This window comes from Cinclus cinclus, chromosome 4 (genome assembly GCF_963662255.1).
Source record: "Cinclus cinclus chromosome 4, bCinCin1.1, whole genome shotgun sequence".
Lineage (NCBI taxonomy): Eukaryota > Metazoa > Chordata > Aves > Passeriformes > Cinclidae > Cinclus > Cinclus cinclus.
The window spans coordinates 59,323,782-59,348,668 of NC_085049.1; the positions used below are offsets into that span (position 1 = coordinate 59,323,782).

At 43.6% G+C, this 24,887-nt stretch overlaps 1 protein-coding gene across 2 annotated transcripts; it reads left to right on the forward strand.

Moving 5' to 3' along the window:
- The first annotated feature begins 1,675 nt into the window (after positions 1–1,675).
- Positions 1,676–23,983, forward strand: TEF (TEF transcription factor, PAR bZIP family member). 2 transcript variants are annotated; one of them, XM_062492226.1, is made up of 5 exons: positions 1,676–1,778; positions 12,026–12,352; positions 13,821–14,041; positions 14,673–14,884; positions 16,847–23,983. In XM_062492226.1, exons 1-5 carry the CDS (start codon positions 1,676–1,678, stop codon positions 16,866–16,868), a joined length of 885 nt encoding a protein of 294 aa, XP_062348210.1. In that variant the 3' UTR covers positions 16,869–23,983. The 2 variants fall into 2 exon arrangements, with proteins under 2 accessions (XP_062348210.1, XP_062348209.1); XM_062492225.1 differs by lacking the exon at positions 1,676–1,778 and adding an exon at positions 6,326–6,518.
- The last annotated feature ends 904 nt before the right edge of the window (positions 23,984–24,887 follow it).

Sequence of the window (24,887 nt, forward strand, 5' to 3'; positions counted from 1 at the left end):
CAGTCACTTTCCCTTGCCAGCCTGTGATAAGAAGAAAAACTATGCATATATGACAGTAGCTGTCCCAAATATCAATGATGCCTGGCATAGCTAAGTGAGTCCAGTCTTCCAGAATGGACTGGAAGATTTCAGGAAAGGACATGGATCTCCTGGCTGGCAGGCTGTGCTCTAGGAAGGAGAGATGTGATCATGTTTCTTGCTCACAGGAGCCAGAATGCACTGACCATCTGCAGACTCTGCTGGCTCCAGCTTTGGATGGGTGGAGAACACTGTAACAGCCCAGGGTTAGTATGGGACTGTTCTCCCTTAATGGTTTCACCAATGATGGTTATGACTGGCTCAAAATCTGAAGAGGTTGTATCATAATTACAGATTCTGCTAAACCAACTATTGTGTGATTTCTGAGCCTGATTAGATTGGGATCTAGATCATAAGACTTCTCCAGCTGAACTGAAATTCTCCAGCTGAACTGAAATTCTCAACCACCCAACCTGGCTAGGTAATTCTTTCTTTTTGGTTTCTATTGGATTAAATCAAATGCATTTCCTTAGGGAACCAAACGCCATGCATGGTTTTGCTGGGCTGTGTTCAATTGCTGTGGCTAACACACCAGCGTAGGAATACCTGGTTTCTCACACTGGCATTGTAAGGCTGAGCCTGGCAAAATGGACAGGAACAAACTGAGAAATAAAGGCACCTCTGTTGAAATATCACACTCAGCAAAAGAAAAGACAGCAGCACATGTGAGATGCTACTTTCCACACCAGGTTCTGAAAAAGAGGATCAGACCTTTATCCTCCTGTCTCCAGTCCTTTTCTCCATGCTAAAAATTTCATTGACAGGAGAGGAGGGGCTTTGTGTGCTCAAAATCTTACTTCACCAGCTGTTACCAAGGTATTTGCAGGGTTCATGAACTCTCGTCCCGTACATTACTGCTTTGAGAGGAGGCTGTTTGCTTTCTGGTAAAATTCCGTGCCATTTAAGAAGAAAATCCTATATTTTGGAGATGATGCACGCTTTATAATAGCTTGTGCTATTATCAATATTTACTTAGGAGGGACACACTGTAATTGTTGCATCACACACAAATAATGTCACTATCTTAATCTCAGCTAAAAAGTTAGCAGGCAGATGCAGACAGCACGTGTATCTCCCTGTAGCAGCCTGCACAGCTTGGAGCTCCTCAGAGCCTCCCAAGAACTCATCAAAGAATCTCTCTGCTGTTGTGTTTACAGCCGGCATGTACCCCTAACAGCGCACACTTGCTTATTTTCCCCTTCAGCCACATGTATTTGTTATAACACCTTGGGAAGGAAAAGGGTGCTGCCTTTGCAAAGTTAGATAACTGGCCCAGTTCTTTGCTGCCGGATTGGCTGGGAGAGGCCCTGTAAAACCACGCTGGCCAGGCGCCCAGCCCAGCCCCGCAAGGCTGCAAGCTATTTCCACAATTGGCCACTTCAGAGTGGGAGAGGGGGAGGTGAAGACGGCCAGGCAAGCTGCATCTCTGCCAGGCTGCTTCCCTTCCTCCTTGTTTTTTCTCAGCCAGAGTAGCTCAGCAAGCCCACTCCGGGTGCCTCCAAGCCCATCTCGAAACACCCAGGAGAGTGGGGTGTAACGCTGGTGGCCAGGCACCTGGCCCTGCCTTGGCCCTGCTGGCAGAGTCTCAGGACAGGACATGTCAAGCTGCAACACCCCTGGGGGCCCCACTGCCCTGGACTTTCCGGAAGTCCTGAAGTCCCTACTGGAGTATTCCTTGCCCTGGACCAACAAGATGACAGGTAGGATTGAGGAAATACGTTCTAGGGGCTCTGTTTTGATTTCTTCTTCCTCTCCTTCACTTGCAAGGTGAAAAAGGGGCAGATCTTGTTTGGTGCAAGCCCTTCAAGGGTGTGTTTCTCCAAAGTGTCCAAGTCATACAGGGAGTTCTGGCACTGTGCAGGTTGTGCAGCTAGGAGGAAAAATGGCAGCAATGGATTGATTATAAAATCAGTCAAGAGTGCTGAGCTCCTGTGCTCAGCTACTTTTTGGAAAACCTCAAAGATTCATGCACAAAAAAGGCTTGGGCACCAATCTTCATGCTCGCATAGAAATGATTTCCAGGATTGCCATTCATTGTTGTCCTATGGTTAATAACCACTAAGCCTCCAGACATTGCCTCTTCCCAGATTCAGACTGTCCAGACAGCCCAGCCTGCTTGGGGCAGGCTGACTCTCTGCAAACTTTGTTTGATGCTGCAATAGTTTATTTGTGAAAAGCTTGGGTAGAGAGCACAGTAAATGCTGCATTTTCTTTGCAAGAGCACTTCTGTATTCCTAGGCTTTCTCACTCCTGCGCAGCATCCTAAAAAACAAATGGAAAGGACCCAGGAGGTTATTTAGTTAGGGGTTTTGCTGTCCTGAGCACTTTGCTCATGCTGCACTGATGGCTTCACTAATGCTGGGTCTGCACCAAGCACCCATCACACAGCTGGAGTACTCTCTGATTTTGAATAGAATGCTACACACCCTTGACAAGCTGCTTTTTGGTGGTTGTGTTTTAAAGTTTGCTGCTGAGCGCTGGGGAGGTGTGTGGGAACACCTCAGATCAACAAGCCTGTATCTCGGCTTGAGTGAGTTGAGCTTACAGAAACAAATATGCACAGGGCTCACTCCTCTCTAGCGAGATGCTACCAGGACATCCAGGCAGTTCTGCAGTGTTGAGGGGCAGCTGGATGCAGGAACAGAAAAGCCAGACACACAGTGTGGAGAGGGACCCTGCTCTCGCTCCAGGCTCAGGAGAAAAGGCTGCTGCTGTGACAGTAAAGCATTCATATCAGGAAAGGCAGCTCCCTACACCTGCTGTAATACAGTGAGCCCTATGGCACATGCACAGCTCCCTGTGGGAAAGGGAAATAGGGCAGGTGGAACTGCCCACCTGTAAGGGGTTTGTATTGTCATATTGCTCTGCTGCTGCCTCCTGTGAGCTCTCTCTTCTTTGCTGAGACTGCCCACTAACAGGTGTGTTTACATCCCACACTGCATGAAGTCCTACTGTTTGTGTGGACCAGGGCATGTCTTCCCAGCTAACAGTACCCAGGTAGAAAGTGGAACTGTCTGGGAGGAGGCAGTAACAGCCAAGGGCAGCTCATGTGCTGCAGAGCTTTGCTGTGGCTAAACTGAGTTTGGCTGCTTTTCTGGGATCTCTGTTCTCCACAGCCAAGTGGATTCAATTAATCCAAGGGAGGAGCACTGGCAAGACCTATCTGTTTAGAGAAGGGGGTAGAGGAGAGATCAATGACTTGTAGAGAGAATAATTTAGTCTTAACTCAATGTGACTTATTTGGCAGCTGAGAGTGCTGTTTTGTGGCAGCTTTCTTCCTCAGCTCCAGGACCACCCTGCCTCTCCACATCATTTCCCATAGTCCTCAGAACTGTCTTTATTATGCTGCCTTCCTCTCCAGACCAGCATTCCCATCATGGCCCTCTTCCCACAGAGCTCAGTTCTCTCCTCCTGGGTCTCCATACTTGGATAGCACTCATATGGATTTGCTAGCTTTTAGGCCTCTCTCTGAAATTCTCTATTCTGCTGTTCAAATCTCCCAGTGGGGCTTGCTGTACATCTCCCCCTCACACCCTGTGCCCAGCAGTGAGGTGCTTGCTGCTTGCCTCCCTCCCTGCTGCATCCCAGAACTGGGTTGTTCTGTATCCTCTGGCCCTGACATGACTCCAGCAGTAACAGCCAGGGCCGCTGCATTCCTCTCCTCACATCTCACTGTCCTCCACACTTCCTTCTCAGCTGCAGAGTGAAAGTCAGTGTAAAAATCCCAGGCAGATCCCAGCTTAACCGAGAAGGTACAGCTTGTGGTACAGCACCTGCTTTCTGTTGGCAATTCCTTGAGCACCTAATTGATTCCCAGAGGCAGTGAGGAAGAGTTCTCGGGGCAGCCTCCCTCCTAGCTGGCAGGGCAGTGCTAATGCTGGAGCAGGGTGGTGTGAGGCAACCCACAGGAATGTTCCTCAGGAACTCCCTCCCTCCTGCCTTTGGGAAGAGCAGCTAACACTGTATAGTCTAGACCCTCTCAAAGTAAAGTCACAACTTAAGGTTTGTTCTTATGCACCACCATAGCACAATGGGGCATGGGTGGAAATGTGCTGAAGGAAGGACATGGTCAATCTAAAGGGAGAAATCCTGGAGTAAAAGCTGAGTGGTTTTAATAACCCCTTCATACAGACATTACCCAGCAAAGCTGCTGCTATTGAGCTCTGCAGGGGTGATGTGCACAGACCCTGTTCCTTGAAGGGGTGTTGTACAGTACTGAGGCACAGCATCATCCTTGGGGGCCACCAGCATTAACAACAATGGAACAAAGGGACCATAAGAGCCACAGCTGAGTGGGAAGCCTGCAGCCTGCCCCACTTTGGCTGTGTCCACTTGCCTAAAAGCTGCTTCTTTGTGACCTCACTTGGTTGTGTTCCCTATCTACCACCTATCAGTAACTGTTTCCTAGACAAAAGCACCACTGCAGGATTGCTGCCCCTTGCCAAGATGTGTGTGCTGCCTCTCTCGTGTGTGGTCTGACATCTGTGTCTCATTACCCTTTGTCAAGTGGCATCTCCTTTTCACACATGTGCCTTCCTGCCAGCTGAGCTTGGCAAGGCAGAGGGAGTCCATGGAGTACATGTAGCAGCCCTGGAGCACACTGAGCAGTGGAGCATGACCTGCTCCTGCTGTGTCTGCTTCTTGCAACTGGATTTAACAGCCTTGATAAATTATGCATTAACCTGCGCTGCTCCAGCCTATATTAACAGGGTGTCCATGTCCAAGCTTCCCGCTGGGCAGCATGTGTGCAGGAGTTGCATCGGGAGTCCCACCCATTCCCTGTGAAGGAGGGAGCAGATTGGTCCTCCCAGCCCATGCAGGAGAAGCAGCTGCTGGGTAAGGCAGCTCCACATTGGCCCAGATTGGGTGGACATGTCCCCTGGTCCTCATTGCAATAAGACAATACAGGAAAACACCTATTGTGTGTGACTTCAAATCTATTCCTTTTCCTGGGGTATGTGGGGAAGGGTTGGGATTTTTTTTTTTGTTTTGTTTTTTGGTTGGTTGGGTTTTTTTTGTCACAAAGACCATCAGGTTTTATTAGTAAGGGTCAGGTAAAATCGTGCCTTGCCAGTTTAAATTTAATGTCAAAACTTTGTGGTGGGGAAGTTCAACCAAGCAGATGCCCAAGTGCCTACCTGAGAGGAAGATGTCTTTTTTCTGCTGGCACAGATGGGAATGCCTCTGCTGCCACTCCAGCGGCTGTGCTGGATGCAGAGGGGCCGATGCCAGCGGAGCACACCCTTCCCTTTCCCGGCTCGCAGCACTGTACAGTAGGTTCGCTGCAGCCCATCCTGCCGAGGCAAGAGCAGCCACTGCTGACAGGAGAAGCCTGTGGCTGCCGCATCTGACACTTCTGCGAATTTATTCATTCTGTGGGAGATGCTCCTCGGTATCCATCTGTGCTCTCGGGAACGAACTTGGCAATATTTGCTACCTTCGTGTGTTCAGAAGCTTAAATCCCATCACGGCATCCTTGCTTCTAGAGCAAGGGGGCCGCTTGGAGAATCATAAGAACTTCTTGTGATCATGACAGTTTGGAAAGGCGGCCTTTCCTCCCTTCTCACAGCAGCCCGCCCATTCCATCACTGCAATGAAGTCCGTTTCCCTGCCCATGTTATGTAGGGCACGCCGCTGCGGGCATCGTGTGGGACGGAGGGAGATTAAATCCAGGGCACGCGCGAAAGGTGATTTCGGGATCCTAAACGAGGATATGCGAGGGCGAGCCGGAGCGCTGACGCCGGGACAGGGCGGGGGGGGGGTGGGTGTTTCGCAGGCGCGGCGCTGCCGGGACGGCCCTCACGGAGCCCCCGCCCCGGTCGGCCGCGGCCCCCTCAGGCGCTGCCGTGCCGCTCCCCCGCCGCCTCCGCCCTCCGGACAGTGACGCAGCGCCCGCGGGAGGAGCAGGAGGGGGCGTGGCTGAGAATGCTAATGAGCCCGCTGGGGCCCCGCCCCTGCACGTGCCCTGGCGGGAGTGGGGCGCGTGCCCGCGCCTGCCGCGGGGCGGGCAGGGCGGGGAATGCGGGGCCTGTCGAGGCGGGGCCACGCCCTTCGGGGGGAACGGGCCAATCCGGGGGCGCGGAGAAGCAGAGAGGGGGCGGGGCCTAGGAGCTCATGAATACTGAAGCACGCGCCGGGCGTCAGCCGGCCGCGCCTGCGCCGTTCGCTCAGCGCTTCGCCGCCGCCGCTGCCGGGTCCCGGGGAGCCGCCGCAGCCCCGCGCCGCCGGTGACCGCTGACAGCCCGCCCGCCCGCCCGCGGGGAGTATGCCCGGCCGCGCCGCGCACCAGGAGGCGGCGGCGGCGGCGGGAGGACCAGAGCCCACTGCAGCCGGGGGGAGCGCGGGGACCGCCGCGCAGCAGGAGCGGCGGGGCCTGGCGGGCGCTTTCCCGCTGGTGCTGAAGAAGCTGATGGAGAACCCGCCTCGGGAGGCGCGCCTGGGTGAGCGTGGGGGGAGGGGGGCGGGCGGGAGCGCGCGGCGCCCCCCAGCTATCCACCCCCGCCGCCCCCTTCCCGCCCCGTGGCTCGGAGGGCGGGACCCGCCGGGTCACGGCGGGACTGGCCGCGGGGGGAGCACCCGCGGGAGAGGCCGCACGCCCCGGCCCCATCCCTCCGCCCCGTCCCTCCCTCCCTACCTCCGCCCCCCTGGCCGGCCGAGCCAAGAGCCGGCAGCACGGGATCGCTCCCCGCCTCCCGGGGATTGTCCGCTCCGGAGCGTGTAGGTGCCTGCGCTGCGCAGAACCGAACGCTGCGGGAGCGAGGGGTGGGCAGGAGCCCAGACGCGCCACGCTGGTTTCTGCCCCTCGGCTCTCCGGAGCCTCCCCCGCCTGTAGACGCGTAGCTGGGAGCAGCGGTGAGAAGGTTTCGGGTCTTGCTTGACCTTAATTGCTGGGAAGTTGCCCGATGAGACGAGTAAACAGCAGATCCCCTCAGATTAGGTTCGGTGATAATCCATAAGGGTATGAGTGACTGTGCTTGCACATGCAGTCCTGCATGGGCTGGAGCTGCCTTTCTGCCACTGGTGATGCGGACAGCAGCTGTGTAAATAACCGTGCTAGTGCTTACAGTCTTCGGTGCTGATGGCACGCTTATTTTTTTTTTTCCTTTGGGTTTTATTTTTCCTTTTTTTTTTTTTTTTTTTTTTTTTTCCTTCCTGCTCATCTGGCAGTATTTTTACCTTTCTCAGTATCAGTTTCATTTCGAGGAAGGCTCAGGATTATCTGCACTGCTGTAATGCCTAGTGTACTGGTGTATAATAAAAGAAGTCCTTACACTTACGAATTTTGAGATTAAAAAATAATTTTTTTGGAACAGTAGACAACATCCTGGGTAAACCACAGCATGAGCAAGGTTGGCAAGATTGTTGCCAGTAACGTTCCTACCTACCTTGCATGTCTAATATTGCACAATACCCACTAAATCCGTTTAGTGATTCTGGAGACTTTTTCTCCTTTCTGCTAAAAAAAAAAAAAAAATAAACAAAATCAGCTTGTGATAAAGATTTTAGTTATGTTGCTATGGTGCAGGATGCTGCAGCACACAGAATCTTGAATCTGCAAAATCATGGGATTTCTTAAGATATTTCTGCACCCAGCCCTTTTTAAAGACATTAGTGCTAGCAGGAGCAATTTCAGTTCATGTGTGGTTGCTGACACGGGTTTAGTGACTTTGTCTTGGGGGTGATTTTTGTGTTCAGAATCATGTGATATGGCCTATGGAGATGTAAAATTCTGGAATTATTACAATTGGGAGGTAGTGCATTTTTCTAAAATTAGAAACATTTGATACTAGATTGATTACTAGATGACCCCATTCCAGCTCATGAAGGTGTTCAGCTGGAGCCTCTAAAGCTTGCTAGTGAGTCCATTTCATCTTGATTATCCCTCTCCATTCATGGTGTGATAAAGTTCAGGTTGTTCTTGTTCTTAACATTTCTCCATAGATTTCCCTAGTTCACACTGTTCTGTTTCACTTCGCACTTTGTGGAACTTGTTGCTTTCTGTTTATTTTGGTCTCTGATACTTTTCTTGTTTGCATATTCACGACAATAGAAAGAATGCCTTTATTTTCAGCAGGCACCCTAATTTACAAAAGGCTTGTCAGTAGATTTGTGACTCAACTGACTTCAGAGGATCCTTGATTATTTTCTGTTCTTTTAACAGTGATACACTCAAAATGTTAAAAAAATTACTAATTCGCTTAATCCAGTGGTACAGTTTCAGCAAACTTCCTGAGAAAAGACCCTGTGCTTTTGTCTGGAATGCCTGTTGACAGAAACACAATTTTCTGTCTTATTCTGTAAGAAATTATATCAGCTAGCCACAGTGTCTATCCATTTATAGTCTCTGCAAGCTACCTGCAGCTTTTCCAGCCTCTGTGGGTAATTTGACTACCCAGTCAAGACAAGCAGCTTTCTAATCCACCTGAGCAACAGAGGAGGGAGGTCAGGCACTTCCAGCAGAGTGCCATCCCCTTGAATGCCCTGCCATGGACTAGGTACAGTTCACCAGCCCTGCTGGGAGGAGTTGCTGTGTATATTGTATGGATTCAATAAATTAAAATAAAGATATTTCTATTAAAAAAAGGAAAAGTTCTGTGGGTTAAGGAAAGGCAATTATTATTATGGAGCAGGAGCATAGGTCTTTTCCATTAGTAACAAGCTGCTGCATACTCTCCAAAGGATGCCTTAATCACCAGTTGAATGCTGCTGTGGCAGCAACAAACATCACAGTAATGGGCATTAAGGATAGGGAACCCCACAACCTGCCTTGTTCCATCCTCACAAGTGGGACTAAAGATTTATGGAGCTATCAGCTCCATATATATATATGTGGTTTGAGTATAATTTGATATTTTTTTGGTGAACAAGAGGAAGTTTGTCAAATAAGTATTTTTTCTATTTGTGGCTGGGATAGCTCTTGACAGCATGGTGGCCAAAATATTTTAATTGGTTTTCTGATTTGGTTGTTTTTTTGGTTTTGAGGAAAAAAACAGGACAGGGAATAAAGCTCTTTTCAGGCTGCTGCTTTTGGTTTAAATAGCAGTATTTCCAGCAGTTCAGTAACTGGAATGGTCCACTTAAGTCACTGAGCATAAACTGGTGTCCTCACTGTTAACAGCAGATGTACAGCCCAGTTAATAGGTCACAGTGGCAGAATGAGGGGGCTAAATCGGACGCGAGCCATCATCTGCAGAAGTACAGTCCAGATTTATCAGGGTGACCTTGAATTGCTGCAAATGGAGCCTCTTAGGATACTGCAGCTCTACTGTCAGGTAATACCTGTTTACACTATAAATATCTTAAGAGAATTAATCTTTCAGGTCCCTGTGCTGAGGTAGGCAGAAACTTCCCCTCAAGATGCAAGAAGTTAATTAGTGTTTCATTAGATATTGTGCACCCAAGCAGGATTTTGTGTGGCAGAAATGAAGATTAAATTAATTGAAAGAAAGCCTGTGGGAATACATCAGTGCAAAAAATGATCATGCAAAGATTTTACCATGTTATCCATCACCTTTGAAATACATGGGCTCCCAATATGTGTCTTAATTTCTGCTATTTTGTTTTGGATCACATGGAGGAAGGATCTAATCTGGTGTGAGCTAGAGGCAATCACAAGAGGAAATTAGAGGAACCACAGTTTTTCCAGGTTACTGCAGGACAGCAGGATGATCATGCACATCCAGAAGGCATTGAAAGATCTGAAAAGAGCCACATCTACCAGTAGTATAGTCTTTTTAGCATCTACCTTCTGAAAAATGTTTTTAAGCCTTATATTCAGTCTAATAATCACTTAATTTTTTTTTCCCCTCCTCTCTTGGAGGTGTTGTATTAAGTGCTGCAAAACAAAAATCCTGCTGATTTGTATTTAAACTGGCATAATTTATAATGGCGTACTGTCGTTTTCAAGAGTAAAGAATTTTTTTTCTTTTTAGTTGACATTTTCACTTGACATTTCACAAGTTTTTTTATCATGTTAGTTAAAAATAGTTATTTACAAAGAATTCACTATTATTGCTTGGATTTGTTCTGGTGCTATCATCCACAACGTCCAGTGCAAATCTGGGTTTGGTTGTGCTGGGCACTATGAAATGTTGGGGAATGCACAATCTCTATTCACAGGCGAAATGCTGGTTCCAATTTGGCAGGGTGTGCTCCAGTAGATATATATAGATATATATAGAGTAGATGCCATTTCTTTACTGGCTTCAAGTAGGAGCTGTTTAGAAACATTGTGGTTATTTGCATCACTACTGTTAACCTGCCTGTTTGCTTTGGCCAAGCAAAAGGTAGGAAAGTTGCAAAACTCCCTGCAAAAAGGAGTTGTTAGCAGGAATTAGAGCTGGGTTCAGAGGCAGCAGTGTGAAGTGGCAAGGAGAAGGCCAAAACTGCAAGGTGATGTTACCAAATCTTAGGTCCAGGAGCCACTGGTCCGGATTTAATGTGTCCTTTAGGTACTTGCTCTTGGTCACAAGCAGGTGGCTGATGAATACTTTCTCAGCTGCTTGGTTTAAAATCAGCGTCTTCTTTTGTATAAAATATTCAGAATACGGTAGATAATTTACTTTGAGTGGCAGCACTGTTCTTTAAGCCATAAAAAGCTCTTTCAATCTCAGTTCCACACCAGCTAAGGCAACAGTCTAAGGAATGCCACTTCTATCAATAGGTTTTATAAAAATAGGTTTTTCTGATTTAGAGCCAAGTTTCACCCCCACTTCCACCCCCGACAATGAAAAATGCTCCTTTAGTATATTGTAGCCAGTCTAGAAAACCCTAATGCCAAAGATTGGTGCATTTTACTGGGCTGATCTCTGTTAATACTGGAGATCCAAGCTGGTGCAGTGTATGTCCTTGGAGTCCCTGTTCTATTGAACTGAGTGTTTGTTGGCTTTCATGGTAATGCCCAGTTTTGCAGGTGATTAGGGTACAACTGGTGACAGTGCCTTCCTTTTGACAGCAGTGCTGGTTCTGGCTCAGCACTGCTTCTGGAATGCCTCCTTCACTGCTGATAGAACTGCATGGCTGCATGGAGAACTGGATCAGGAAAATTACTTGGATTTTAATTATTTTTTTCTGCCAGCTTATTTTTATCTCTTAAATTATGTAATTATTCCATAGCTTGAGTTTTCTGCTTGGATTCTGTCCCAGACAATTGTTAAGATTCAGTAGCTATGGGGAACATAGAAACAGCCATTTTTCTGTAATATGTGCACTGTAGCACGGTAAATGGAGAAAAATTCATCAGTCTCTTGTGATGTGGGGGTGGGATGTGGGAGTGTGCCTTATTAGACATCTCCCCAAAGAGTGAAAATTGTATGTAGGTACTCTGTTCTATCTATAGTGAGCAGCATTTGGAGCTATTGCTTTCTGTGGACATGCTGAGTCATTTCAGAGAGAAGTGCTTCTAAAATGCTGAACAACAGGAATCCAGGTCTCTGGTGCCCTATGGACCTTTTGACTGATTTTCAGACGTAATCTGAAAACCCATATTCCTCTCCTGTTTGTATTTTAAATATTTTTTCTGCACCTTCCTTCTTTGTACATAGAATAAGCTACTCTGCTTCCTCAGAATTTTCTTAATGGTTTTCCACATAGTCCTGCTTAGGGACACTCACTTCTGTTATCTTCTGAGATGGGTCTGTGAAAACCAGGCTGTTCTGCAGTCACTGGTTATTAAGCTCCGTGTAGCACTTCATCACACTTTGGTAAGCTATCACAGCAAAGATGCTGATCTTCAGGGCTGCTCAGCTGTCCGTGGTCCAGCCATCACTGGGGGTTAGAGAGCACTCCATATGTAAATGTTGCTTTTCAACATCTGGTTTTCCATATCATGTCATGAGGCAGAACCATGAGCTTACTGAATTTCCTTTCACGGTGATTTTGTTGGACTCTTAAACCTTGAGTCTCTCCTGTGTTTTGGCTTGTACAGTGACCTACTTGTATCTTTCAGATAAAGAGAAGGAGAAAATAAAGCTTGAAGAAGATGAGGCAGCAGCTGCCAGCACTATGGCAGTCTCGGCTTCCCTCATGCCACCCATTTGGGACAAAACTATTCCTTATGATGGCGAGTCTTTCCACCTGGAGTACATGGATCTGGATGAGTTCCTGCTGGAGAATGGAATTCCTTCCAGCCCTACTCACCTGGATTTGAACCAGAATCCACTCTTGCCTGTGGCTGAGCTGGAAGGGAAGGAATCTGCTGGTGCTTCCACTGGTTCTCCTGCATCATCCTCTTCCACTGCAGTTTACCAGCAATCTGAAGCAGCCTCCAGCACAGGTACATGGGGGCTCTGAGGGACCTCTGTTTTCATATTAAGAGGTGTCTCTTTAGATCAGAGAGGAGACATGCTAAACTGTCCAGTGTTTGCTGTGGCAGGTTGAACAGTACGGACATGCTCAATGCAGAGCCTTAGTTCATGTGTCAGCTCATAAAGAAGCTGCCTCTCCTTTTCTTCCCCTCTTCCTGTCCTGTGAAGAATGAGTGTCTATCAATTTGCAGTCTGTTTGTCTATCAGAGTGCAGGTTTTTTTGATTTTGAAATTATAAGGGCTGAAACAGCAACATAAAGTATTTGCTTTCTTGGTATTGCTAATGTAGTGAGAAGCTGGACATGTTGAGAAAATACTGTCTCAGGTTATTTTACAACAGATTTGATAGCTTGTCATGAGTAGTTTTTACTACCTTGATCTGCTTGGGTGAACTTATGTGAACTTAATGTACCTCAAATAACAATGTTAAATAGAAAAACAATGAAGCAGTCTTTTTTTTGTGGTAGCCTGGGAAATGTGAAAACCGACACTTGGAAAAGGTGTTTTAATGATGCAGTTTGATATTCTGTGGTGCTTTGAAGTGGGAATGGAGGAACAAAAAAACAAAACTCTGCTTAAATGGTACTAGGAAACTTCATTTGTAGTTTGGAGATCTTGTCTGTTAAAGAGTTCAGCTGCTCAGTTTGCCCTAGATTTGGAGTTTAAACATGATAGCCATCACAGTACTATTTTATGAGCAAGCTTTACAGAAAGCATTTTGCTCTGGACATCTTTTGTGAATCTGTGGGAAAGATAATGTGGAACTCCTTATGTAAGTTATAGGGCGTAGCTTTTTTCTAGGTGGTATATGCAAAACTTACTTATTGATCACTGCTGCACATTGCAGCGACATGCAGTTTTGCAACTCATGTATATGAAGTTTTGTAAACAATAGATTAGTATGGTAAAATTCATATGAACACTTCCAGCATCAGACATTCTATTGGGGCATTTGTTTCTGTGTGGCAAAGAAGAATGCAGTTGTATTTGTAACAAATGCTCCTTTATTTAGTCAGTTGTTTGGAAGTCTGCTTGTCTGACCTTTGAAGGTCCAGGGACTGGGGTCTTTGGGCAGGCTTGTTTCTGTAAGGATTTGTACAGTACAAAACTCAGGCTGATACAAGTTTGTCCCTTCTTACTGCTGTTGAAGATGTTTTTTATGTGTGCAAAGCATGTAATTTTTGCCAAAGAAGTAATAACTCCTGTCCTGTATCTCTCTACTCTTGTCTGTTAGTCTGGCGTATGTTCCTAGAGTTGTATTACAGACTGGACTGTGAACTCTTTCTCTGTACCAGCAGCAGTACAGCACCTACCACACCTCAGGGAAGCACCAACCACTTCTATTAAATATTTCTCACAACAGGGCAATAAAGTTGGTTTCTTTGTTTATTCTCTTCATCCTGCTGAATATATTGTAATTTCTCCTGTTGTTGCCAGAGTCCCCACCACAAAATGAGAGAAATACACCCAGCCCCATTGATCCTGACTGCGTAGAAGTTGAGGTGAATTTTAACCCTGACCCTGCTGATTTAGTGCTGTCCAGTGTGCCTGGTGGTGAGCTCTTCAATCCTCGCAAACACAAGTTTACTGAAGAGGACCTGAAACCACAGCCCATGATTAAAAAAGCCAAGAAGGTTTTTGTCCCAGATGAGCAAAAGGTAACAGATCTGTTGCTGCAGACTCTTCTAGGCCTTGATAAAAGTTTGACTCTTTGTCCAAACACTTTGACATACAGAGTTAATGCAGTTTACCTACACGATTGGGCAGAAGCTCTGCCAAGAATAGAATTGGCAAGCCAACTGCTGTGCTTGCTGTTTTGCAGGTTTTGGTATCATGAGCTAATTACTGGCAAGGAGCAACTGATCATGCTATACACTGAAATTAGAAGAACTATCAAGTCAAATCCTCATCACCTGCACTTTTGAAGGCCATTGTCTGTATTTGCCCAGTATTGTGTCCAGATTGGATTTAAGCAAGCCAGACAACAGGTGGTTTTATGTAAAAGTTCACTCCTAACTGAAAACTAAGTAAAGGAAGCGTTTCAGTTGGACAGCTTCTTAATACCAAGTCTCTAAATCTCCTTAGTTCTAGCAATGCATTTGGTTTATCCTAAAAGAAGATTTATGTAAAGATGAAATCTTACAGTACTGCATGGTCTCCATTTTGATGTCAGAGCCCTGCAAACCTATGGAGGAGATTCCTCAATGTAGCAGTCAGTGTGAATATCATGATACAATAAAGAGGTGTCTCTGAAACAGTTGTCAATTTGGCATGTTTTTTTTACTGCAGGATGAAAAATACTGGACGAGGCGAAAGAAGAACAATGTGGCAGCTAAGCGTTCCCGGGATGCTCGGCGATTAAAGGAGAATCAGATCACAATTCGGGCAGCCTTTCTTGAGAAAGAAAACACAGCCCTGAGGACGGAGGTGGCGGAGCTGCGCAAGGAAGTGGGACGATGCAAGAACATTGTTTCTAAATACGAGACCAGATACGGACCCTTGTAAGCACACCCTTTTCCTTGTTAGGGATCTTTGTTTTAGCCTCTTAGACTTCTCTGCCTTCTGTAGAGACTCCCAGAAATAAAGTTTATGGAGGCTTTGCCATTTTGCATCTACACTAGAAAAAAACCAACAAAACACAAACCCTGTTTCTGTTGGCACAACTTGTTCAGGCCCTTTCCTGATCAATCTGTTGTCCAAAATCTTAGTGTCCATATTTACAACCTTGTTTTCAACACCAATAGAACATTTTCGGATTTTATACAAATGAACAGATTCACCTGTCTGGAGGAATAAATGTGGATCCCTCTAGACTGGACAGAGCTTTTGCTATCTGTTCTAACCTTCATTTTTAAGTGGAGAAAGAGCCTAGGAGATCCTCTCTCTCGCTCTCTCGCTCTCTCGCTCTCTCGCTCTCTCTCTCTCTCTCTCTTTCTCTCTCTCTCTTTTTTTAAATTTAATTTTCAAATTCTTGCTCTTTTCTCCTCTCCATTCCACCTCCCTCTTCCAGTAAAAGTGTAAAACATGATTTTAGGATATAAGTAGATGTTGCTGGGCAGCATCATGAAATTGTTTCCTCTCCCATTCAGAGGCACTAGAAAGTATCTGTTGTATAGAACTCTGTTCCTTTTGAAGAGGAATAGGGGAAACTTTAGGACAGGAAGACAGGAAAATATTAAATCTTTTGGAAAAACAAAAGTATTGCAAGGTTCATCTATTAATGTTACGCAGAATGGAGTCAGTGCAGTTTTGATTACAATCCTGTCTAAATGTCTTGATAAGTTCTAATCCTGGATAACTTGCAGAAACCAAGGAGAGAGAACAGTAGTGAATCACTCGCTTTACATATGTGGACAAAATAATTTGATGTGGGTTCTAGACTGTGTTGCTACCACCACGCCTCCTTTTTTTTTCTGTAGAGGGTCCTCCCTCTTGAACTGCTGATAAAGCAGCATGTTGCACTTAACTGAGAAGTAAGGGAGATTCAGAAAAAGAGGTCTGGCTCATTAGGCTGAACCTTGAGTCCTAGCTGTTAAAAAATGGCCAGCACCTTATGCTTTGTAAGAAGGGGCTTTTAAAAAGAAGTAAACAAGCCACTGCTATTTTACTGCACCTTAGCTGTTGTGCAAGAGATTGAGAAAGAGTTTTGGTCCTTTGTCTCGTGAGCACACCATGGGATAAGATACACCCACTATAAACACAAACAGTTTACCTCACTGTCTCCTGTGCAGCAGTATATCTGGTCTCTCCATACTTGCTGGTTCTATCTCCAGCATGTTTCCTGATAGAAAATTAGCACACAAGACTTGCCCTCTTGGAAGTAATCCATTCTCAGCACCAAGCACTGCTTCAACAATATATGGTGTTAAAAGAAAAAATACGCTGTGTGTGATGTTGAGACCTTCTACATGACCTACAACTGCAAGAACTAGAAGCTTTACCAGAAGTATATGTCTAGAAGTCCTCTTAACAAAAGAAGTTGTCTTAAGATAGTGGCTGTGTCAGAACTCTTAAGGCTATACTTCCTGGGACAATATTTATATTAAGGAGTAAATGTGGGATGATGATGTTGAGGGTAGTTGCAGTTCCTCTATTGAAATCTGAAAATATATTTTAAAAGCATTAGGGTTTATTTTATATGCTAAAGACTAGCTTGTATTTTAAACATAAAGTGGAAATTATGAGTTTAGAGCAATTTTGTGTTGACTTGTTAAGGAAGTGGAGAAGCAGGCTAATCCACAACACTTAATGTATGCTTCCAACTATCCCCCTCCCCCTCTGTTATGCTCTTAATTTTACTAGAGTGGCTCTTTATGTGGTGTTGGTCTAATTTCTTTCAAACTTACTAAAAATTGTCACCCTTTCAGCAGGGGTTTTTTCTTTCACAGGGTGGTTTGTGGTGGTGATGGTGGGAAGTATGTTATAAATAAATTGTCACACTTAACACTTTGCTTTGTTTAAAGTGACTTATCTGATTCCGAGTGATGCAACTTTAAAGACTTTTAAAAACAAAGAAACTAAAAAGCACACATGAATCGCCAGTCTTCAGAGTGAGCAGTGAAATCTATGAGGTGTCCCAACACAAACAACTGATGATGACCCTGCCTGCCTCCTTGCCTGCAAGTACCCCATCTTGACTACCCAGGGCTGGGCATGATGAAAAGTGCAAAGTCTCCTTAATTCTGTATATGGCTTTCTTATCTGTCTTTCTCACTGTAACTATGAACTACAATAAGCTTACCTACCGGGGTTTTGTCAAGACACTCAAAGTTCATGTCTCAAAAGTCTGTTAACAGCCTGTGTGAATAGTGACTCTTCATTTTGGCACTCAAGTGGAAGAAGAGAGGGAGTTTTAAATGAAAGTGTCTGTATATGTAAAGAACTGCTATATTTTAAGACTCTTTTCCCTGCAGTATAATGAATTTTATTTAACACTGCGACTCACTTCTGTGCAGTGTAGCGTATTGTGGAGTACTGCGAGTGCAGAACTAAAGACACCAGGAAGACGGCGGCCTGTAATGTGTGAGACTTCAGTGCAGAAGATGACAGCAGATGTTCTGAAATAATCCAGAAAGCACCACAGTGTGCCATACAGACAGTAATAAACCTCTATCAAATGACCCATACAATAGTAAACCAAGTCGGTTGCTTTCCTGCTCCACAGCTACACTGCTGTAACCTGCCTTTTCCTTTATTTCATTTATGAGCCTCTCTTTTATGGTATCTTGCTGAAACAGGATCTATTCTTCTGCTAACAACTTAGCAATCATGGAAAAGGTGCTATTCTGAGCTGCTGATCTCCAAGTCTTTTGGCTGTCTGAAACTACCAAATGGGTATTAGCTCTAGGAAAGCAATGGCTATTAGTTGCCATACTAGCATTTTCTATCTCTTGACTGCAGGACAGCTGCAGTGCTGAAGGTGAAACAGGCAATGATATCCCACAGTTACAACAGGCAGCTTAAGAGTAAGGACACTTGTGCCGGTGCGGGAGGGTAGATGAAAGCTTGGATGGATTGTGGAGATGTTTATTGTGTTCAGAAGATGGAGGAAGTAGTACTAGAAGTTCCATTGCAAGAATTTCATCAGCATAGCAAGAATCTGCTCTTATATTGAGGGAGCTTTAGAGCTAAATCTGTGTGGGAAGAACAAAAGTACTTACTTGCTAGGAAAGGAGTACAGGGCTATGCTTGTAGCCAAAATGGAGCTTGTAAGACAGGAATGTGTTCATGCCTGGAGATTGATGAATAGCATACACCTCAAGAAAAATAATCTTGAAAGCTTTCTGAAGCACAAGCGCCAAAATTGAGGCATGACTAGTTACCAGCATAGCTCACTGCTATCATATTGAACAATTATTTTGACTTTGTGTTTACCTAAGAGATTCCACCCATAATTTCAGAGCAGAAAGGCAAAGAGAAAAATGTGAGAAGCAGCAGCTAATATTGTAAGCTTAATTAAAAAAAAATACGTTCAAAAGCCAGGATTTATAAGGATTCATAACCAGTGTTTGACAGCATAACCTTTGTACAGAGCTTAAATATAGTTTTTGACCTGTCATTTTTAATGGACAGTGTACTGAAGTCAAGAAAGTGTTTTTAACTTTTTCATGGTTACCATAGTATACCTATAAGTGTATTACTATAATTTGAGATTATAAACTCTGAGATAATCTTGGGATATTTTTATCAAATAGATGAGGATCTTAGTTCCATGTTGCTGAAATGGCAGCATACATCTCTACCTGTATTGAGTATTGCTGATTTGGACTGATATTTTCTGTATGTACTGGTTTTTGCTTTATTTTGGTGTTAAAGGCTCAAACCAGCAACAAAACAAACAACCATGACAGCATGTAAGTGTAGTAACTTTTTAAATTTATAATTTCTAAATTTTCAGTTAGCCCTGGCTGCTCTTAAACTTCATGCTTCCTGTTTAAATCACAAAGCCAAAAGCTAAATAACTGGGCAAGGAGTTGCTTTATTTGAATCCTACTGTACTTAGGAATATCTTTTAAATACTTACATATTGTGTATAGGATTTGGTTTTGCAGTATGACATTTTAACAGCAAAATATTCAATCAGCGAGATTAGCATGTGCAATTCTGTTGTTTTATTTCTGTTATTTTAAAAGCTTACACAATGGAAATTAACAGTGAATGTTCATTAGATCTTTCTTTCAGAGAAGACTGTTAGCAAACATTTGTGCTTCCCTGTAGGGCAATGCAGATTTGCACAATCTGTGATTCATGTGTCTACGGGTTGCAAAACTGGAAAATCGCACTTTAGGGTGAGTGCAGCTCAACTTTTGTAGCTGAAGAATTTGTTGTTGTTGTTGTTGTCGTTGTTGTTAAAAAGCAGTATCTTCAAAGATAGATGAGAAGATAGTAACTATTGAAAGGAGTGCAGATATTGCCTGACAAAAATATACTGTGCAATGCTGAATTCCTTTCTCAGTTTTTGCAGTCTCAGGAAGTTAAGTTTATTGATCCAGAGCTCTCTGCTCCTCTTGGAATGATTCATTATATCATTTTGGTTCTTTGACTAGGATGGCGATCCTATCTGTAAGTGATAACTTGGGTATGTTTTCTTAGTGATCATAAGAAGACCAATATTCTTTTAGCTCAATTTGAATATTAAAAGATGCTGAATTGACAGTGTTAGGGTTTGAAGTTCTCTAGCCTTGGAACATACTCTGTAGAGGCCATAAGTGTGCCTGATGCCAGCCTACTCCATTCCAGCCACAAAGGGACCATCTCCAAGGGGAGAGAATAAAGGGCATGTCCACCTTTCAGCATCACTGCAGGGATTGCCAGGAAAGAGAGCAGTTTATGACAGAGCTGTACTTTCATTAGGAAGTGGATTGACATCGCATGGCCATTTCATACTACTAACTTTGAAAAGATATAAACTGTGGATGAGATTTGTGGACAATGAGTGTTGTTTTACTCTACATAGGACAGCAGCTATGAATAAATGATGCGCAATATTTAATACAGTATTGCTTTCATACATGATGATCTAATCTACATGTAATGGGTTTGTATCGAAAAATTCCAAGAAGCTTAATCTTTCACCTGTTGCCAAGATCTGCTCCCACTGAAGCTAGTAACAAAGATCTCATTAACTCCCACAGGAAAAAAGTCTTTACTCTTACATGTTTATTATAAAGTTTTAGCCAGTGCTGGAGTAATGGGTGTCTTTGCTTTACTCTGAAGCATTCTGTGCTTGGATCAGGTGGATACATCTCAGATTGCAGGTGTAATGTTGGCAAACTGGTCCTGATAGTTTTGATATTCAGATAATCTGAATTCTGCTCTTTTTTGGGTCCTGCATGGACAGAGTGAAAAAGTAGTGTACTATAAACTTGTGTTGGTTAGGTTGGGTTGGGTTGTTTGGTTTTTTGCTAAGCAGCTTTTTGCAGTAACATTTTATGTCTTTTTTGACAATTCTCCATTTCCTTACTGTGCTGTTTGAAAGCCCAAGGTGTTCTAACTAGAAATCACGTTTAGCATTATCTGTGGGCCTGCTACTAATTGTACCTAATAAATTCCAAGTTGGGAGATGCAGTGGAAGGCCAGCAGCTTTGGACATGCTGTAATAAAACCATTTATGAGGGAAAAAAATATTTTGTAGATAGCAAAAATAATGGACCTGCACAGAGGAAAATATTGCTGCTTCAGTATTGTAAGCCACCTGAACATAAAAGGGCTTTGTTTCTTGTGATCAGGTGCTTTCATTTTTAGTGAGAGAGAAGGTATCTCGGACCTTTGTAAAATCCATATAGGCTTTTGTTCACCCTTCTAGTTTTAACTTTGAAGCACAAGATGAGAAATGTAAATTTATCTTAGTGCGTAAGTCTCATATTTTTTGGCAACATAAACCTAAATCCATAAGGAGCAAAATCATTTGTTAGTGCTAGCATTCTGCCTTTGCTGCAGTGCAAGACTGACTGGCTTTCTCGATGTTCAGATAATTACTCTGGTCTGTATATCTGCCACTGTTAAATGGTGAAGATAGATGAACTCACAAATGAAGGCTGGGAGAAAGGTAGAAGGAATAGGCTTAACTGTCTGTGGAGATGCTAACATAATGCTAATTGAGAAATTACAGTGATATAACTCATGATAATGCAAATTGACATACAGATGTAATTTGTTAGTTTGATAGTCTGCTATCCCTCATGAGTCACTTTTGGAATGCAAACTTCTTGAAGTTCAGACACCTACAGGGAAAAAGGAATCCTTTGAGGAAGATACATATAGAGAGAGACATAGATACTTTGCAAGGAGAGCAAAGAATGAAAGAGGAAGAGGAGAATAATGCAAGAGTCTGACCTGAGTGAGATTGCTAAAACTGACACCACACTGTTTACAATCCTAGGCCAGTTTGGATCCCCTCAGTTTAGCATCATACTGAAGATAAGTACTTGTTTAGATCTTGGGAATCTCCTTGTCTCGGTCCTACTTCCACAGTCCAGATGGAAGTGAAAGGAATATACAGATAGGGAGGAGAGTTACTGCAGACAGGCATGAAAAAATAGTTCTTGCTTCAGCTAAATGTGCTATTGGGCTGGGACTTGACCTGCCAGTGTGAACTGGTCAGTGCTGTCTCATGAGGAAACTACTATCTGAGGCCCCAGTCTTTTAAGGCCTCAATTCTGCTCTCATTTCTGCATGGGAAGAGCCCTATACCTGTAGAGAACCATGTGGACTTCACAGGATCTGTTCTTGAATGAGCAGCTCTGCCCAGGCAGTCAGCTGCAGAATTGTGTCCTTAATACACTACCCAGTTGTAGCTATAGGGCTGTTGATATTAAGTGTAATTTGGGTGCCTGTTATATAGCCAAACCCCTTGTTACTTCATTTTCCTAACTAAGGCATGAGCGGAAGCCCTTTGCTGTACAACATCTGTAAAAACTTTAAAATGTACTTCACATACGTCTAGTAAATTAAGGCATGTGATTTTGGTCTGTGGGTCTCAACAAACCTTGCTCGTGTACCTGCCTGAATGTTTTCCTAGATCTGCAGCTACGTTTCAGTGAGAAGGGATGGTGGGATTTGTTTTCCCGAGGGGGCACGGTAGCAGCTCTCACCCGTCACGCTGGGGTGGCCGCTCGCTACTGGCCAGGATCAGGGATGGATGCATCCTCCGCACTTTCACGTGAAGTTGTCTGAAATATGGTGATTAACATGATTATTGGAATACTGTATTTTGTATAACTTAGAACATGTAAATACACTTTTAAAACTAATCTGTTCTATGAAGTAATAAATAAGTGCTTCCATTGTAATACCTGAATATTGTTAATGCTTCATGTAGCTTGATTTGGGATTATTTCTTTCCTAGAGAACTACAGAAATCAAAACAAAGATTGATGTTGTGGAATTCTAGTCTAGTTGTGATGCTTTCTATCAACAAAAATGTTTTAAAAATAATAATGAGCTACTTAAGCAGAGAAACTAAGATTTTGAGGGAACTGATTCTCTTCCAGTCTTTCTTTAACAGTAGTCACTGATTACATTCATATTTGTACTCTTCCCATCCTGTTAGCTGGACAGTTCATTTGTTTGTGAGTAGCATTTGGAAAGTAGCAATATTAAATTATTTGTAAACTTTGGTGACTGAGGAAAACTAAAGCTGGGTGGTTTTTGTTGGGGTGTCTTTTTTAACTGTTCTCTCTTTTGGCTCAAACAGATCTGTCTCCACCCTTCAGCCAGACTGCAGCAAGTTGCAGTGCAACAGTGAGTGACTGTTACTGAAGCTCATTTGTGACCTAGATAGTCTACATCTTTATTAGTTCCATTATGTGCATAGATGACACAGGTTTGCTGTTGTAGTGTGGAGAGAGAAAGTGATTAATGACTTGTGGTTTTGCTGAGTACATGTTCACAGGATGCTGCACAGCTGGACCTTTCAGCAGCTTTCATGACCTTTTCTGTCTTTTGTTAAAAAGAAAAAAAATAGAAAACAGTGGAGTGAGAATCATGAGCAGTCTGTTAGAAAATCTGAACACTTGGGTTTTGAGGAGGAGGAGGAGGTGAGATTAATCCATCAGCCTTCATATAAAGAGATTAGCCTGTGATGACACTTTCTCCAGCCATAATTTAACTTTGTCTTTAATGCTGTACTGGAGCAGTCTCCTCTCTGGTAACAGCTGTGTCTGCAGTGTTCCATAAATGACAAAGCCACATCTTTCGTAGTGGGTAGAGACAATGGCATCTCTTTTAATTTTCTTCTATTTTTTTTTCCTTCTCTCTCAGTGTCTCTAGGCTGTAAAATAGCTATGAAACAGCTAAGCAAATGTGCAAGTTATTCTGAAAGCTCTGTTCTTGTAAAGCTTTTTCAGACACATACAGTTTTTAACTAAATAATTTGAGGGAACTCCTATCTGCTAGATTTGGCCTGAAATTCTGTTGCCTCTTGGATAAAAATATTTTTTTGTCTTCAGATGTGACACTGCTCTGTCCCATTTATTCAGTGGGATGGAGGATAAATCTGCACAGTATTTATATGAGATATAAATCTGATCTTAGTTTTACTGTGTGTTACATTGTTTAATCTCTTGGAAGTCTACTCCTTGAGGTTGTCTATATAATTCCTGTATATGTACCTGCTTTTTGAAGCAGTCCATCAAGTGCATTTGAGATCATCCTGACTGAAAAATTCCACAGAAGTGAAAGAGATAATAAAGCTTGTAAAGTGGCTGGGTAACTGTATTGCCATAAATGGTTTTAATTTATATATTAATCTTCTGTCCCAAACTGCTTATTTTGTACATAAACCTGAACACTCCTGGCAGCTGATGGGTGAAAATAAAGGTGCTTAAACAGCAATCTAATGAGGAAAGGGCATTTCACTATTACAGAGTTGGTATTATTTTATATTTCCATTTATTACACTTTTTTAAATGTATAAACCACAGATTTGAATTCTCAAAGTCTTCGGCTTGGATTTTGTGAGTAGTTGAAATCCTCTCACCTCTCTGCTCGTAACTGGTTTTTAAGAAAAAGAAAAGCTTTTGTTTAAAATGTAAAATTTTGACTGTATTAAATTCTGTTAGTACCCTTCCTTTTTAAGAAATAAAATGTATATTCCACTATGCTGAGATCCAGTAACTTTGTTCTCTAGACAGCATCCTGTGTGGTGTACAGCTCCACTGCCAGCATTACAGCTGCAATTTGCAGTTGAAGGTGGTAGACACTAAAGCAGCTGATCACCTTTTGGGAGCAGGTTCTTGCTGTGCATTTCCCATGTGTTAAGTGTGCTGGTAACAGCTATACAGTTGCCTGCTTTTTCTTTCTGGATTAACTGATTTCAAAAGCAGTGCAAGGTTTTGTGTTTGGTTTTGTGACTCATGGTTGAACTCTCTCAGGTAGGGGGAGAAATCTGGGAACAGGTCAGCCACAGACACTTGGACCGTGCTTTGTCTGTTATGTTGGGGCTGAGAACATCCACAAAGTAATCAGAATTTTTCTTTCATGGGAAGAAGTAAGGTTCTGAATAGTAAGTAAGTTTTGAAGTAAGTTTTGTCCATGAGGACAGCTTTCCCTGTACCTTGCCATTCTTTCTTTCTTTTTTTTTTAACTAAACCTCAGTTAGTTGGTTGATTGATTTGTTGAGGGTTTTGGTTGGTTAATTGTTTTCTTGTTTTTCAGCAGTGGTTGGGTTATTTTGGTTTTGTTTTCCAAAAGCTGGTAATTGAAGATCAACCTGGTAAGAAATTTATGTCTTCTATGTATTCACTGCATCTCACACATGCTTTCAAGGTAGACAAGATCACTGGTGCTTCAGTATAATCTCTAAATAAACTGCAGTAAGGATTTTTGTTGGATCTTCACTTTTGTAAAAGTTATCTTGTATGATGCAGGGTGGTAGCAAGGAACAAACTAAATGTCAGTGAGTTGTTTATCTCTGGCTGTCTTCCAGAGCCATGGCAGGATTAGTGACCCAGGCAATTTGTTTATGAAAGCAAAAAATCTTCCTCTTTAGAGGGAGGGGCCTGA